A 15,336-nucleotide genomic window follows, 5' to 3' on the forward strand; every position below is an offset into this window, starting at 1 on the left:
CAAAAACAGAGAACAGCACATCTCCTGTCACACAGATGTGCGTATCATATGCACTGTGGACAGCTTGTACTAAGCGCTCATGTGCTCTCATGTGTTAAGATGCTACCCAAGAAAACACTTAATACATGCTACTGCAGGAGGAAATGTGTGCCCTTGTGTAGGATACAGCATGTCAGATAGTAAGTTTGGCAGGTGTCACACATATCGTCTGTTTGTCTGGTTGCTTAGTTGCCAAATGTAAATAATTTGAAAATATCTGCAAGTGCTTTCCATCCTGGCATGTCTGTGATCCAGACCAATCCAGTTCATCCACTTCACATCACAGAAAACAAAACAAGGATATTTATACAGCTGTAACTTGTTGCAAGGCAAACTATAGTTAGATGAAAAGACACTGGGGAAAGAAAACATTTGTAAAAATGACATGCAAGGGTGGAACTGTTTGTCATTGTAACTAGAGCTTGCAAGGCTTGTTTAAATTCTGTCCCCTACTCCACTATTATTTATGGATCAAGCATTGACTTCTATTAAAAACACATGACCTGGTAGAGCAAATTCTACTATTTGTCCATCTAATTCAAAAAAGAAGGTGGCTTCTAAGGATCACTGCAATACTGAAAATCTGAGACCCCTCCAAATCTCCATATCTTGCTTCATTTAAGTCAAGACTGCAAGGAGCAGATTTTCCTTTTCCAAACCTAGCCTTTGTAATCCTACAGAATCACCCCACAACTGTGTCCAACAGACTGTTGGACACAGACTCTTTCTACTTACATATTTTACTTTCATGCTTTAATCCTAAAGAACACAAGTGTCTACAGTCTAAGGAAAATATTCACCATTTTAAAAGATCAAACAATAGGTTTGGGGCTGAATGACTACTGGCTAGCAAGTGCCATGAGGCATCCTTAGTGCTTATTTTGTGCCTGTAGACCAGAACTTATAGTCCACAAATCCCAGTATTTGGGGTTCTACAATAGCAAAACTAGTCTAGTGTTGTTCTAATCTAATCCCTGTTCTAGTCCACGAGGATGTTAGTCTCATCTAACGGAGCCTGCTGTTCACAATTGTATAATGCACTGGTTAACCAGTTTACCATCTGTGCAGATTTACTTTATTGCTTCCTGTGATACAGCTCACAGGAATCCAACGTTTAAAAATGCCCTTGGTCTGCATTTGAGGCTGGCACCCTACTCAAACAGTCCTGATCGCCCCTCAGGTTTCTTGTGGTGTCCTTTGAATTCCAGCCAGCCAACATAGTCAGACACATGTGAGTTTTGGAGAAGTCTCATTAGAAGCATGCCTCATTTCTGTTTAAGTTTAATACTGTTCAAATGTGACCTAATTTTGATCAGAACAGTGCAGCTTATATCAGCATAACCCAATACTGCAACTGACACGGTCTTTTCCTCACACCCATGCCACGAGCATCCATGCCAGTGCACAGTAATCCACATCAGGGAACTGACCTGAGTAGAACCTTTCTTTCTCGCTTCCAAAAAGGCTGGATTAGACCTGAATTATCCAGTTCCCCAATCTAATTCATAAGCACATTGATTTAGGAAGAAACAGCTGCACACAGGACCACTTTTGCAGGACTAGCTTATGGCAACTTTAAGTTCTTGGGGAACAGCATTATCTGTCACCCCATGCTGTTCTGCACCAGGTTGTCTCAGCAGCTACTTAGAGCACTATGGTCAGCCATGGTGCGGCTTGGTTTCACCGAGCACTAGCTCTAAGTCTGGACTGCAGAAGCTCTCCTGTTTTACATTTTCTGAACTCTTTATAGGTTGCAGGTCCTATTGTCTGGCTACAAGCACTTGGAGCTGATGTAGGACCAGGAAGATCATGAGATACAACTACTGTCAGCCTAAAGGCTGGCTCAAACTCCTTCCCACTGTTGGCTTCTAAGCCAGTGATCGTTCCAGAGTGGGATCTACCTAGAGGTATGTGGCCATTTTTGTAATGCTGCTGTGTATGTTCACCCTGACTCACACAGAAGGAGGAAAGTAACGGCCTGGATCTGAAGCCACTGAGGCCTGACAGAGAGAGATGAAGGAGAAGAGGAAGACATTATTTTTCCTGGTGATTCTCCCTTATCCATCAGTTTGAGATTAAAAAATTCTCACAGCAGAACAGGTTACTTTCAGGAACAGAGGAAAAATCTTATCTGGAAACGTCACATTTGAACAGTAACTTGTGGGCAGGTGTGAATCTTTGCTACTTTTGGAGGTATTTTAAGCCCCTGTGGCACTGCATCCTTTCTCTCTTCTGCTTGAATTTGTGTGTTCCATTGTATAGCACAGGGTCCAGACAGCGAGCAACCATAGCTGCATAGGAAGTGGTTGTTCCTTTGCACTGGCAGCCACATGAAGTTTTGAGATTAACGGTTCCCTCCCACTCCAGCAACACCTTCCCATCTTGGGCTTGACAGCTGCATGCACAGAAGTTCAGGCGGGTGTGGGGGGTGTGCTATCTCTCCTAGCTACAAGTGTAACAGGTAAGCCAGAACAGGGAAAGAGGACAGATGGGCCACACTTAAAATCTGACTAGATGCTGCTATTTCAACTTAGTTACCCTTAATTATAGCTCTGTATGCACAGTCTCCCTTAAGCCCCAGCAGTGATACCAGGGGATGGTGCTCTGCCATAGTGCTCACTGGGAAGTGCTCTGACAGCCTGGCAAGAACTGGGATGAACTGAAATAAGCAGCCCAGTTCTATATGTTCTGCTCACTGCAGTGTTTCACCCTTTGAAACCTCACAGCTACTCCCTGTGATTTCCGAGGCTGTTCTCATAGAATCAACAGTGTCTGTCACAGCAGTCAGGTGAACGTTGTCTTGATGGGACAAACTATAAATGCAGCTCACTTACTGCTACTGCTGGATAAGGTTTAGGATGATGTAATATTAAAAAAAAAAAAAAAAAAAAAAAAAGAAACAAAACAATGAACAGACAAACCTGAAATGCTGACAGCCCTTAACAGAAGGTAAGAGCAGAACTTAAAAGAGTTTGAGGGTCAGCTCATCTCTGCTGAAGCAAGTTCCAGCATGGGATTATTTTCCTAAAACTGCTAAGCAGTTTGAAATCTCTTTCTAGGCAAGTTACAGCGACAGATGTTGCCCTAGCATGAACAGGGGATGTACATCACCTTATTCCCTGTGCATGAGGACATGCAATGAGGCTTTGCCATGCATGAATCATGCGCAAATGGGCCTAGATCCAGATAAGGGGAGGCAGACATCCTCATAGCCATCCCTTCTCTGAGGGATCCTATATGGTATCAAGGAAGAAAAACTCACAGTGCAGTACTGAGAATAGGAGGCCTAGGGTGTAGATTTCCGGGATTCCCCCTTTATTTTTGGTGGCCAACAGTGGTCCTGTTAGAAGATCTGACCCCAGGACCATCCCTCTCTAGAGCTCTCCACCACAGCTCAGATTACTTTGGAAGTTAAAAATAAGAGGAAGGCTCTGGAAGCATTGATGAGGCTGGTCATGACAGCAGCTTGGCATAGTTCTTCCTCCTAATTCAGCTGAAACTTCTCCAAAGAATCAGAAAGGGAGCAGAGGAAGAGAGGGAAAGTGGGGACTCGTGAGTCCCTGTGCTCTAACTGTCATCACCAACACAGCCAAGTAGCTGAACGGCCATTTCCACAGCTGTGCTACTCTTCTGTGCATTGCTATAGCTCAATGCAACATGCTTCGTATTACTGTACCAGAGAGACAGCCCCTTCCATAAAGCTGGATAAGAAGTCAATTAAATACATTTGTGTTTAAAAAAATTACAACATAACATTTCAACGGTTGTGATTAATTGATATTTAAAATAGAAAAATAGAGCCATGGTACATTACTCACCCCTCAGCAGTTCTTCTGGGACCATATTTGTAAGGATAATATTTACACAAGGAAAATTAAACAAAAACACAACCAAAAACCAAACAACTGTTCTCAGACATACAGTTACCTGGGGCCCTTGTTCAGTACTGGCATCAAAGGGGTCTCCAACAAGTCGCTTCTTGGCATACTCCACACTGCGCTTGACAAACTCCGGATATATCTGCTCCTCCACAAACACTCGGGAGGCAGCCGTGCAGCACTGCCCTTGATTGAAGAACACGCCTTGATGGGCACATTCCACTGCCAAGTCCACTGCAACACAGCCCAGGAGGGGAAAGTGTTACCACATGCACAGTTTCAGCCTTCCACTGTTTCCAGACTTGTTTTTTTCCTTCTCTTTTAAAAGCCCCCATAAAAAATGCTGACAATGGTCCACACCCATTGAAGGCACTCACAAGGCCTCATACTGCCCCCAAACCAGATCTCTTATTCTTTCCATCCCCCCTTCCTGCCTTTTGTCTCAAGGTCTAGTTTGCCATAGCTCCTGATACTTTCTTCCACAAGGACACACTGAGGGCAGTAACCAGTTTTTCTTGCTGTGGGAATTCAGATGTGGAGTCCTAGATACTGTGTATTGGCTCCTGAAGACGAGTTTCAGTAGCCGTTGTTTGGAAAGCAGGGTGCCCTTCTGTTGTACAGCCAGCTCAGACCAGGTCCTTGCAATGCTTGCTATTAGCAGATGGCACAAATACCTTTGGCTTTCAACCTCTGCTCTGCAGGAGAGTGGAAAGTATTTTCCCCAAGCCAAGTAAGTTTTTTCCAACCACTTTAGTGGTCACAAGTCACACGTATCTCCTAGGACTACTCACTAATGCAACAAAGTCACGACAGAACATGCAAAATGAGTCCTGCAGACCCCCAGGAGGGAGGTGAAGGCTGGATTAGATCAGGTCCTACAAAACTCTGCTGTCACAGGAATGCCTGCAGAGGGGCTGCGTTTTAGAAAACTGCTTTTCTCCAGCGGCTGGCTTAGGCTCTGCAGTACTGCCAACCAAAAAGAAAGAACCACAAAAACAGAAATGCATGAATGCAAGATTGATCTGCAACTGCAGCCATCCCCAGGGAAGGCAACAGTATAATGATCTGTTCATTTGCCATGGGAATGGTCCCTGTGCTGGGCAAGAGGCTCCAGCAAAGCAGAACTGTATCCTGCTCTGGGACAGAGGTTTCCTTCAGCCTTTGGGGTGGATACAGTGGCAAACACCAGCCCTGCTAGCTGCCAAAGGACAGCAGAGACACACAAAAAGCACCATGCTCAAAGTCTCTTACAGCAAATAAACACAGAAGCCAATACTTACAGTCCGCATCTGCACACACAATGCAGGGGTTTTTCCCTCCAAGCTCTAACGTCACCCTTTTGAGGTTGCTTTTAGAAGCAGCTTCCTTGATCAGTTTTCCAACCTGTAGCATTGAGACACAAAGAGGACATGAGCTGTTTCCCCTGAAAGTCTTAACTCGGTGTGTCAAGTGTGATGCTAACAAGGGTAGAAGAGCCTGGTGGGTGGCTGAAGCAAGCAGTAACACTGAAATGATTTGAGTTTCCTACTGCTGTGATCTGTTGGGTCAAAACCAGCCCCAGAATTAATGTTTGGTTTAGGCAGATCTGAAAGGGCAGCCTATATGGGAGAGCTAAAGGAACCATACCCTGAAGTTATCTGCTACCCAGAGCTGCAGAACAAGGCATTTCCCACGCAGTGTAAGCTAGATTGCCAACATTGCTCACTATGGGGCTCTGAGGTTTGTGAGTTTTGCTTTTAAAAATTGGGAATTCAACTTCTTAGAGTTGAGTTCTGTTACTACTCCCATACCAGAAAGCGATATAGAGATTTTGACATTTAAGAGAAAACTACTTCTTTCTGACAGTTTAGGCTGAGCTGCTCCACACACAAGAACAGTTGAGACATGTTTCTTCCAAGGCATTACCTGAGGATATCAACAGACAAACTCTGGCTAGCTCTGCTGTGACACTTTCTGCCCAGGAACCTGCTCTGACCATTTGGTGGAATTTATCTGGCCACCCTCTCCTGAAGGGAAGGATTTACTTTGCTTCCAGAATTTAATCAAAATAATGTCAAATCCCACCCCCCCACCCCCGAAAATTGTTTCATATCAAACGTTTTCCCCAGATTCTGACTGAATGTGCTATTTCTTTTTTATACTGGTAACACCAAAACAGCAATTTCTCTTTCCATTTTAAAAAATGAAATTCCTCACAAGAAGAGCATAAACCAAACATCCAAATCATTTAGTAATCTAATTTTGTTAGAAACAGTATGAATTAAAAATACTTTTTAACTGTGGTCTTATATTTGAATTTCCTTATTTTGTAACTGTTTTTCTTTTATTTTACCTTTGTGCATGGCAATTTTAACTTTATTTCTGCCTAAAAGTACTGTTGCCCTGGAGTTGAGCTGTGAGCAAGGAAAGCATGGGGCAGCTGGCTGGCAGTTACAGGTCTGCACTTCTCACAGTTTGCCTTTGTAACTTAAGCAAGACTCCCGAACCTAGAAGTACAGATCATCTCTAGTCACTCAGCAGCCTAGTCCTAGAGACAGCAGAAATAAGCGATGCATCATGCTGCAGATACTCATAGCTTCGCAGGAGGCATTACTACAAGCTAGCTGGCCAAAGAGGAGTAAGTGAATAAACTAAGGGAAAGGAAGAAATCTAGATGGGAAAATACTCGTGGAGTTTAAGATCAGTATTTCCAGGCTGGCACTGAGCCCAAGCTGGGGCTTAAAAAGTCAGTCAAAATATATTTCGAATTAGCTTCACTTCCTGGCTCAGAAACAGTAGCATTATGCTGCAAATACTGCAGAGATGCAGCTGAACTCACAGATGGGTGGAGGGGGAAGAAAACACTTCTAAATTACACATGCATTAGCAAAGAATCTGTCTCCCTTGGTGTTTCCTGCACACCCATGGATTAGGAAGACAAGCACAGCTCTATAGGAGTTTTTTGCCTACAGGCTCCAGCAGCTGAGATTTTCCTTCTGCCCCTAATCCACTGGATACTCCTTTTTCATTAAAAACCCAAACAGATCCATGTGGGCTGGATGAGTCTATAAGCTCTATTGTTTTTCACACAGCCAGCGTCTCATCTGGACTAAAAGTTTATGATCTAGGATTTGGAGAGAAGCATGTAACTGGGTAAACTCCAACTATCAAGAGAGTAAAAGCTCATTGTGAACTTTTACTGTATTGCATTGGTGTTTGTTCCCATGATCCCTATATAGAAACAGAGGCTTAACACACCTCCTCCTATGGGATAAGCAAAGCAGTGAGCATGTATACGAAGCCACTAGATGGTACTGTTGTTAAATGCAGCACCTTTTGACTGGTTGGTTAAGAGTTGCCTTTACCGACCAAGAATACTATTCAAGGTAATTTGTCATCATTATACATTTAGATTACACTCTGCAATTATGAGGATAGACATAAGAATTCATTAATTTGGCAAATGCTCAACAAGAACAATGTTAATCAAAGAAATAAAAGAGAAGAGACTATATTTGCCTCAACTGCACCCATTGGTGTCAGCATTTCCATTCTTTGGACATTGCCTGTCTTCAGGGGGTGTGTGTATATGGCAAGAATATATATGTGTGTGTACAGAGCAGCGAGTGGAAAAAATGTTCCTATTTCTAAGCAAGCTTTTGTCTCATAATTTTCCACAGTGATTACTGGAGACAAATTTGTTTGCATGTCACAACTGTGCTCCATTCCATGGACTAGGCCAAGCCATGTGCTCCCTTCCCCCACGTAGGTACAGAAGATGGCTGTAGGTGTCTGAGAGTGCACTCACTTCCACCGCTCTCGTAAGGAAGGCAGCTGTAGCTATTTACAGGTAAAAACTGAACAGAAGGTGCTTTACTGTGCAGGTCTCAAATGAAGCTCAAATGTTAATCCCATCCACGTCAGCAGAGGAAGTCTCAGGCACAGGGCCATGTTATTATTTAAGTCCTAGTTCCTCAGAGGTAACTAAAGCCGAGGAAGAATTGTTCAGGGCTCTGACTGACATGTTTTCCAGCCGCACACGCTTGCAGGGCAGGACTGGCAGGCAAACTTGCCCAGAAGCTCCAACAGGTCAATGACATGATGTTAAGTCACTGCCAGCCTCCCATGTAGACTGTCTTACCTTATATCAGAGCATCTACTACTTACAGTTCTTACAGAAATGTGGTGGTTTGGCAAAACCCAGTTTAAAGAGATGTGGGATTGTCACAAACATAAGAACCTGAATTAGACAAGTCCCAAATGCTTCTGAGAAATCTTTTTGCATGGAATATGTTGGAAAATGGTGTTCAGTATACAGAAATCAACAACATTTCATTGGTCCAGTCTTATGTGGATGACAGTTTTAGAAAAGAATGCAAAAAAGGAACAGCAGGTGTTTTATGAGAAATCCATCACCTACCTTCGTTGATCCAGTAAAAGCAATTTTATCAATGCTGTGATGGGTAGAAATAGCAGCTCCAGCTGTGGGGCCGTAGCCTGGCACAATGTTCACCACACCTGGAGGGAAACCCACCTAAAACAGAGGTTAAATACAGCTCTGTAGAGAGAGAGTTTGAACACTCTGGCGCGGATCTGCACTCTGGAGACTGCAATTCAGTTCTCAGGAAGCTTGAAGTAGTTGCACTATATTCCTTGCAATTAAGAATTGTACATTGCAGACAAGAAGCCCATACCAGATACATCACTGTTTTCCAGACTTTCCAGTAACATGGCTGTGTGCTACCAGCTGGAGCAGATGTGGGTGAAACTAACAGCCATGCTTAAGAAATGCCAAGTTTCAGTAAGAATTCTTGGAGAAGTCCCAGTTTCAAGTCAAAAGAGAGTGAGTCTTTTGGCCAAACTTGGCCCCCAGCTACTGCTGTGCAGCTGGAGCCAAGGGGTAACTGAATGAAAGTTTGTTTTGAACAAAGGTTGACATTTGTGGTTCTTCAGGGGCCAGAGGGATTAAGAAGTCAGTAAAACCTCACTAGATGATGAGGCTAATAAAACAGGAATACAAGAGCAGATGGTAACAGACTTATGCCAGTTTCCACCACATTTACAACCTAGATTAGCCAACTAGTAATTTTGCCAAGAGAGACAAATGGCAAAACTTTAGGTGAAATTCTAGTGTGAGGAGAACTGTGGGACTTACTGGTCTGTTTTTACTTCCTGAAACAAGAGTTTCAAGGATTATGCTCTTTCAGGTTAGCCTTCTCCTACTACTGATTGCACAAGGTTATTTTCCCCACAATTTCTAACAATAGAATTGCAGAATATTAAACCGTCGCTTCATTTCTTGTGGCTTTTAAATATAAAATCTCAATAAATGCAGTTGCTCCTTCCTAATACAGAAAAAAATGGAAGCAATTGCTCATATAGTATCTTGCAAAAAATTATCTTCCTAAGATTTTTTTTTCCTATTTTTTCTTTTCATAAATTGAAAAGGCAGTCTGATTTCTTCTATGGATGTGACAATGATAAATGTGAGTTTAATAGACTTTGCATCTTGGCTAAAAAGTTTTCAAGAAAATATCGCGTGTCAAACTGTGCAAGTAATGGTGTTTGGAGCCAGCAGCAAAGCCACAAGGAAACAAAAAATTGGTTCAGGTCATCCTGAGCCAAAAAGTTTTTTCTGTTTTTCAGCAAAAAAGAAAGCCCAAATATTTTGGTTGGCCCAATATTATTTCATTGAACCTGACACATAGCTTTGTTGTGTGGTAACATCTCCTGCATCCTTCTAAAGATGGGGAAAAAACGTTTAACTTTTTCTTCTGAAAAACTGCTAAGAATTTAGATAATTTTGGGTGGACAAAGGAGAATCTTCAAATAAAATTATTGTGCTCTAATTACACTTCTGCCTTGAAGTTCAATTGTGAGAAACAGGTAGCTTAGACTTTCAGGTCAAAAAAATTTAATTTCACCACAACTGAATAGTTCTTTTGGGGGCAATGCTATGTTCGTGTTTGAGGAGCCGTACATCAGAGTGAAAAAAGCGGTGGTGTGGCAGGTCTAACTAGAAGTCATGACTACTGCACCCTATGCTCACTCTTCTTCTGTAATCTTATTAAGTCAATTAACTGTAGGAGATACTTAACTGGTAGTATTTTCGCACTGCCTTTCCTGATGGAGGAGTCCTAAGTGTCAATTATTAACATATCCTTCTATTTTCTCCCAGGCTAAACCAAGAAAATACAAAATCATCATTATCATTTGACTGAGCCTACAAACAGACTTTTCCATCTGAGAGGCAAAAGTGTATCTACAATCCTTTTAGTTTTCCTCACAATCTGTTACACACGTAGCTACAGGAAGCTGATGTGCTGACCAGTGCTGGAAGGTACTGTACACCTCCTGCCAGCTCTGTATGATTAATAGATCCGAGGGCACCTGAGATTGTACCTGACAAGACCTAAACCAACATTTTGAAATCACAGCCTATGATCTTCCCTTTATTTCATTATCAAGTTGGCTTTACAGGCCAGGCGTAGCTAAATTATTCTGTGAACTACAGAAATTAGGAAGAATGTTCTCCATTGCACTCTGTCTTGGTTGAATTATCATGCCACTTTAAAACGGTACAAACACAACGCTCATGTCTAATCACACCCTGGTTTTGTCCCACTGTCTAATAAAACTGAGCGGTAGTCTTTCCCTCATTTGGGAGAGGGGAAGACAAGGCAGAGGAATAAAAGCACCATTTTTCCTCTGTGCAGCTTCCTAAGAAAGGAAAAAAAACGTACAGGTTTTGTGATCTTTGCTACCTACCATCCAACTTCTGACAGTCACGAAGGCCTTTTTAAGAAAAGACTGAAGACAGAGGTTGTTCTCTCTTTCCTCTCTGAGGCTTTAATGTCTTTTAAACCTAAAAACCTACACAGCCAAGTCAAAATACAGTCTTGCTTATGACCTTAGAAGAATAGTATCTAGACAGCATGTTCAGATTGCCTTACCTCCTTGATCAGCGAGCCAATGTACAGCGATGTGAGAGGAGTCTGTTCAGCTGGCTTAATAACCAAAGTGTTTCCACAACACAGTGCTGGTGCCATCTTCCAAACCAGCATTAGTAACGGGAAGTTCCACTGCAAGAAAACAAGGCTGGTGTCAGATCAGCCCAGCACAGTCACCAATGCATTTCCATGCAGCATTTCCCCCACCTTCACACAGCCCAGGGAGAAAGAAGCAACTGGGAGAACAGCCACAAAGAGAAGCATCTGCTTACAATACTGTGTTTGCTTGGCCTATGGAGTATAAATTCCTTGATTTCCCCCTGAGATCCCAAATACTGCTGGCAATCCTCAAGCTAATCCTGTAAGTTGGACAAACCTCTGCATGATGTGACCTCATTCTTTACAGGAGTCTGATCACACTTTGTATCGGATTTTGGCTGTTCACAGAAATAGCATTGGAAGCAGTGTCCCAGTGCTCACTTTTGTACAGTGTCCTTATGTGGAGGAATTATGAGGTGCAACTGCTCATTGGAAAAAAAAAATAATCATTTTTCTGTGTTAAGTATTGGCTGAGTAGTTCGGAGTTACATAATATAATTTTACATAATATAATTAAATTCCAGGTTTATAACTAGGAAACTTCAGTGTGTTGTTCAGTCATAGAAATCCAGGAGAGGTCTTAGACTCCCTTCAAACTGTATATTCCTCTTTTCCAATTAGTTTTCTTATTTGGAATTAGGAACCAGTCCACATCAGTTTCCTCTGTGCTAATCTCTTTCATGGTCATGTGTATTTGTAGATCTTGGAGACTAAGCAAGAAGTGGAAAATCTAGCTCACACTGAATCTCAGAAAGGTCATTTGGCAGCAGAAAGGATTTCTTCATTAAAAATAATTAATGCTGCTTTAGGGATGATGGAAGCAGGCCAACAGTGAGGGGACTTCTCGTCAAGACTCAAGCCAAGGGCCTTCAGCTATCGACAAAGAAGCCAAATATGTTAGGAATCTACAAATTCACACTTACAAATAGATTTGCAGTGTAACTTTTAAGAGATGAATTCTGTTCAAACCCAGCAGCCCTGAGACAAAGCAGAATATAGTCTAACGTGCTATTCTTCAGCTTGCCTCTCCCTCCTTCCCAGACCTGTTTCGTTTGAGTGATCTTCTCCAATGGCCGCATCTCATGATTTGCTCATTTGTCTTCTACTCCTAAGCCTTCTTGAAGGCTTGACTTTGCAGCTTGAGTCATCCACACCTACGCTACTCTTCTACACTTTCAGAGTATGACATAACTCCATTAGGAGCTTTCCATGGCAGAATGGCTGGTGAAAGTAATGGTAAATGACTCCAGGGCTGCCTCATGACATCACCTTGGGATAAAGTTCAGTCATATGCTGCACTTTCTAAGCACTTCCCTTGCTCAGAACATTGGTTTAAATATAGTGAAGCCACAGGAAAGAGGGAGACTGTTAATTGGTCTAGGGAGACATATGCAGGATAGTGACAGAATCTCTTTAAATCAAGTAGGAATATACAAATCCACAGACTGTTGGTGTTAAGAGATCAAACTGGGGAAAAAATTGAAGGGGGTTTGTTCTAAGTAAACTGAAACCAGATGTGGTTTTGTTGACCCAAATCATCCTTTTTACGCAGTGTTGAACTTGAATCAAATCTGGTTCTGTTCTATTGTATTTATCACTGATACAGAGTCAACCTGATATGTCAAAAGTCCCACTATGTCCCCTTATAGTGGCCTTCCAAAGCATCCTACGTGTAGGCTTTTAAAGGGATAGCTTCTAAAGCACTGCTGAGTGCCAAAGGTGGCTAAGTGTGACAGGGAGATAACTTTTAATTGGCGATCAGTGTGAGGAACCTGATGTTTTGATCTCAAACCATAAATTCTAGTTGCTCAGAAGCAGTCACATTGTTTGGTCAGCCAGAAAAGCTGTGCAGAAGTCATCAAGCCAAACATTCGATAACTAGTACTGACCATCTCCCACTTTGCCTCAACCTGACATCACTGGATAGACTGTACCATCTTATCACTGGGGATATAAACTCAGTCTTGCTGAAGGAAAATGCAAAATTTCCCCAGATACCTTTTAGAAGTGGTCCAGACCTGGTATTCCCAGGATCCAGCAAATCCAACACCCCACAAACACCTAACAGTCTCTCCTATTACCTTATCCCAAAAGCCAAAATATCCCATGGATTCTTATTGATCCGAGTATCCCAACAGAAAACTTTGGCACAACACCACTTGCCTCATGACCTGTAGGATACCACATTCAAAGCATTTTACAACCAGACAGGAACCAACTATGTCTCTCATGTAGCTGTAAAGTCCTCCTAGCTGTCTGTTTAAACAGAGCAAGCAACACGCACTGAAACTGGAGGTATTCCACAAACTAGCCACACTGTCCCCTCAGCAGAGAATGAGACCTCAAGGAAAAGAAAACTCTATTCAGTGAGATTTAATCACAGAAAGCTCAGAGACCAGTCAGGCGTTATTAATAACGGATATGATTTAAAACCCAAAACTATGCATCAGCACTAGGCAGCAAAAAGCTAGCACACATAATGACAAGATGGTTGCCCCAGCAGTACAAGAGTCAGAGAGCTCTGACTGGTCTCTGGTGACTGGTGTCAGCATTAGAGGAACAGAGCATCTGATTAGGAGACCCACCCTTCCATTGCAGAGGACTTTGTGTTGCCAAGAGCAATTGGCATGGGGGTAAACCAATAAACTACATCAGGCAACTGAAATGGGAGTTCCCTGCAGAACAGCTGTACTTAACTAGGAAGCAAATGGCTGCAGTAAAAGATGGGGTTGTGTACTTCTTCCAGTTCTAAGGGAGATGCAGGGCACCATCACTGCTACTTACTGGAGTTATAGCTCCACAGACACCCATCGGTTCATGCCTGGTGAAACAGACAAAATTTTCATCTGCGAGACAAAAGAAGAAAAGATGACAAAACAGTCAAACCCCTTGCTTCTACAGAAAAAATGTTAAGACATCTGCAAAATAACAGTTTGGGGACAGGACTAAAACCATATTAGACAAAGAACCCTATGTCTGTTCATCTTAACTCATGCCTCTGGGGCATCCCAGGCAGATGAAGATCTCTTTGGGACTAGGTCTTGTGTTAGCCCTTGTTAGTCTTGTTAGTTCAGCCCTTCAGAGTCCTTCCTCTGGTGACTAATTTTTGTCTGCAGTGCCTGTCCTTCCTATCGCCTCAATGACCACCCGCAGGAACAAAACAGGCTGATTTTGAAAATACATCACATTGTTCATTGTGCCATATGGACCATCCATTGTCTTAACTTGTTCTCTCTAAACCCATGTTTGAACTTATATAGCTGAGCTAAAGTGTTCTGTCTGTCCCTGCCACAACAGTGCCGTGCAACTGCTCTGGCCCTGCAGTCTAGGAAACATGTTGAAAAACCTCTTTCAAGTGTCAGAAAACTTGACAGGGTCCCTCTAAGCTCAGTGCTTTGGCTCCTGAGAGAAGTCAACATCTCAGACCTTCTCTGTAACAAAAGTTAAGAAAAAGCACTGCACAATCTCTCTAAACATCTGTAAGCTGGCAATGTTAGGGATGCAGGAATGTCAGCGAGGTGAGAGATAATGGTGAATTCCACTTCAACCCTCTTCCACATCCCTGTGGCATCTAAGACAGCACATGCTCTGTTGCCTTCATACAATTCTCCCTAGAAACCGTACTTACACTCTCTGCCATCTTAATTAATGTCAGTGATACTTAATGAATATACTCCCCTGTAACATCAGGCTTTTTCTTTAAGAATTACCCTGAATTTTAAACCAAAAAGGTTTCTCTGTTAAAAAAGCGACAAAAGAGCTCATCCATTATTTTCCAGAGGTCTATCCAGGCATTGACATTGTTCTCTCATTAGTGTAAATCTTGAAACCCAGCACAGGCTGTTTTTGTAGGTTTTCAGAAGCCAACCTTTCCATACATCCTCCCAGCAGGCCTCCCTCCCACTCCCTCAAGCCTGATCCCATCCCAGGTGTGAAACCGGGTCTGAAGGAACTTACCCACTGGGATAGTTCTGCCCTGAATTTTATCAGCCCATCCAGCATAATATCGGAGTGTTTTTATACAACCTTCCAGGTCAATGAAATAAGCCTGCAGAAAAGGTTTTCCTGTATCCATTGTTTCCAGAGTCTGAAATAACAAATTGCATGCGCTGTCAGACAAGTGAATGTTTTCTTCCTTAAAAAAAAAGCTTTTTGAGAAACTTTCTCAACTTTATTTTGCTTTATGCTGCAGACATGGGGTTTTCTTCCCTTTTATTTAAAGAACGAGCTTGTTAACACAAATAAGGTAGAAGGGAGACTAGACCCAGTAACCCCGAGGCATGCACAAGTTGCTTTATTCAGTGACTGCAATGAAAGCACATCTTTTGGAAGCCCCCAGAAGGTGGCTGTGGGTGGGATACAGGGCTGCAGTCTTGGGCACTGGTCAGAAA

General features: G+C 42.6%; 1 protein-coding gene across 1 annotated transcript in view; it reads right to left on the reverse strand.

Moving 5' to 3' along the window:
• Nucleotides 1–15,336, reverse strand: part of ALDH1A3 (aldehyde dehydrogenase 1 family member A3) — a 36,969-nt gene that overhangs the window by 9,866 nt on the left and 11,767 nt on the right. The window contains exons 4-9 of the mRNA XM_040601849.1: nucleotides 14,903–15,032; nucleotides 13,730–13,791; nucleotides 10,850–10,978; nucleotides 8,317–8,430; nucleotides 5,198–5,300; nucleotides 3,967–4,151 (exon numbers count right to left, since the gene is read on the reverse strand). Of these exons, the coding sequence (XP_040457783.1) occupies nucleotides 3,967–4,151; nucleotides 5,198–5,300; nucleotides 8,317–8,430; nucleotides 10,850–10,978; nucleotides 13,730–13,791; nucleotides 14,903–15,032 (723 nt within the window). The remainder of the gene's footprint in view (nucleotides 1–3,966; nucleotides 4,152–5,197; nucleotides 5,301–8,316; nucleotides 8,431–10,849; nucleotides 10,979–13,729; nucleotides 13,792–14,902; nucleotides 15,033–15,336) is intronic.

This window comes from Falco naumanni, chromosome 7 (assembly GCF_017639655.2).
Source record: "Falco naumanni isolate bFalNau1 chromosome 7, bFalNau1.pat, whole genome shotgun sequence".
Lineage (NCBI taxonomy): Eukaryota > Metazoa > Chordata > Aves > Falconiformes > Falconidae > Falco > Falco naumanni.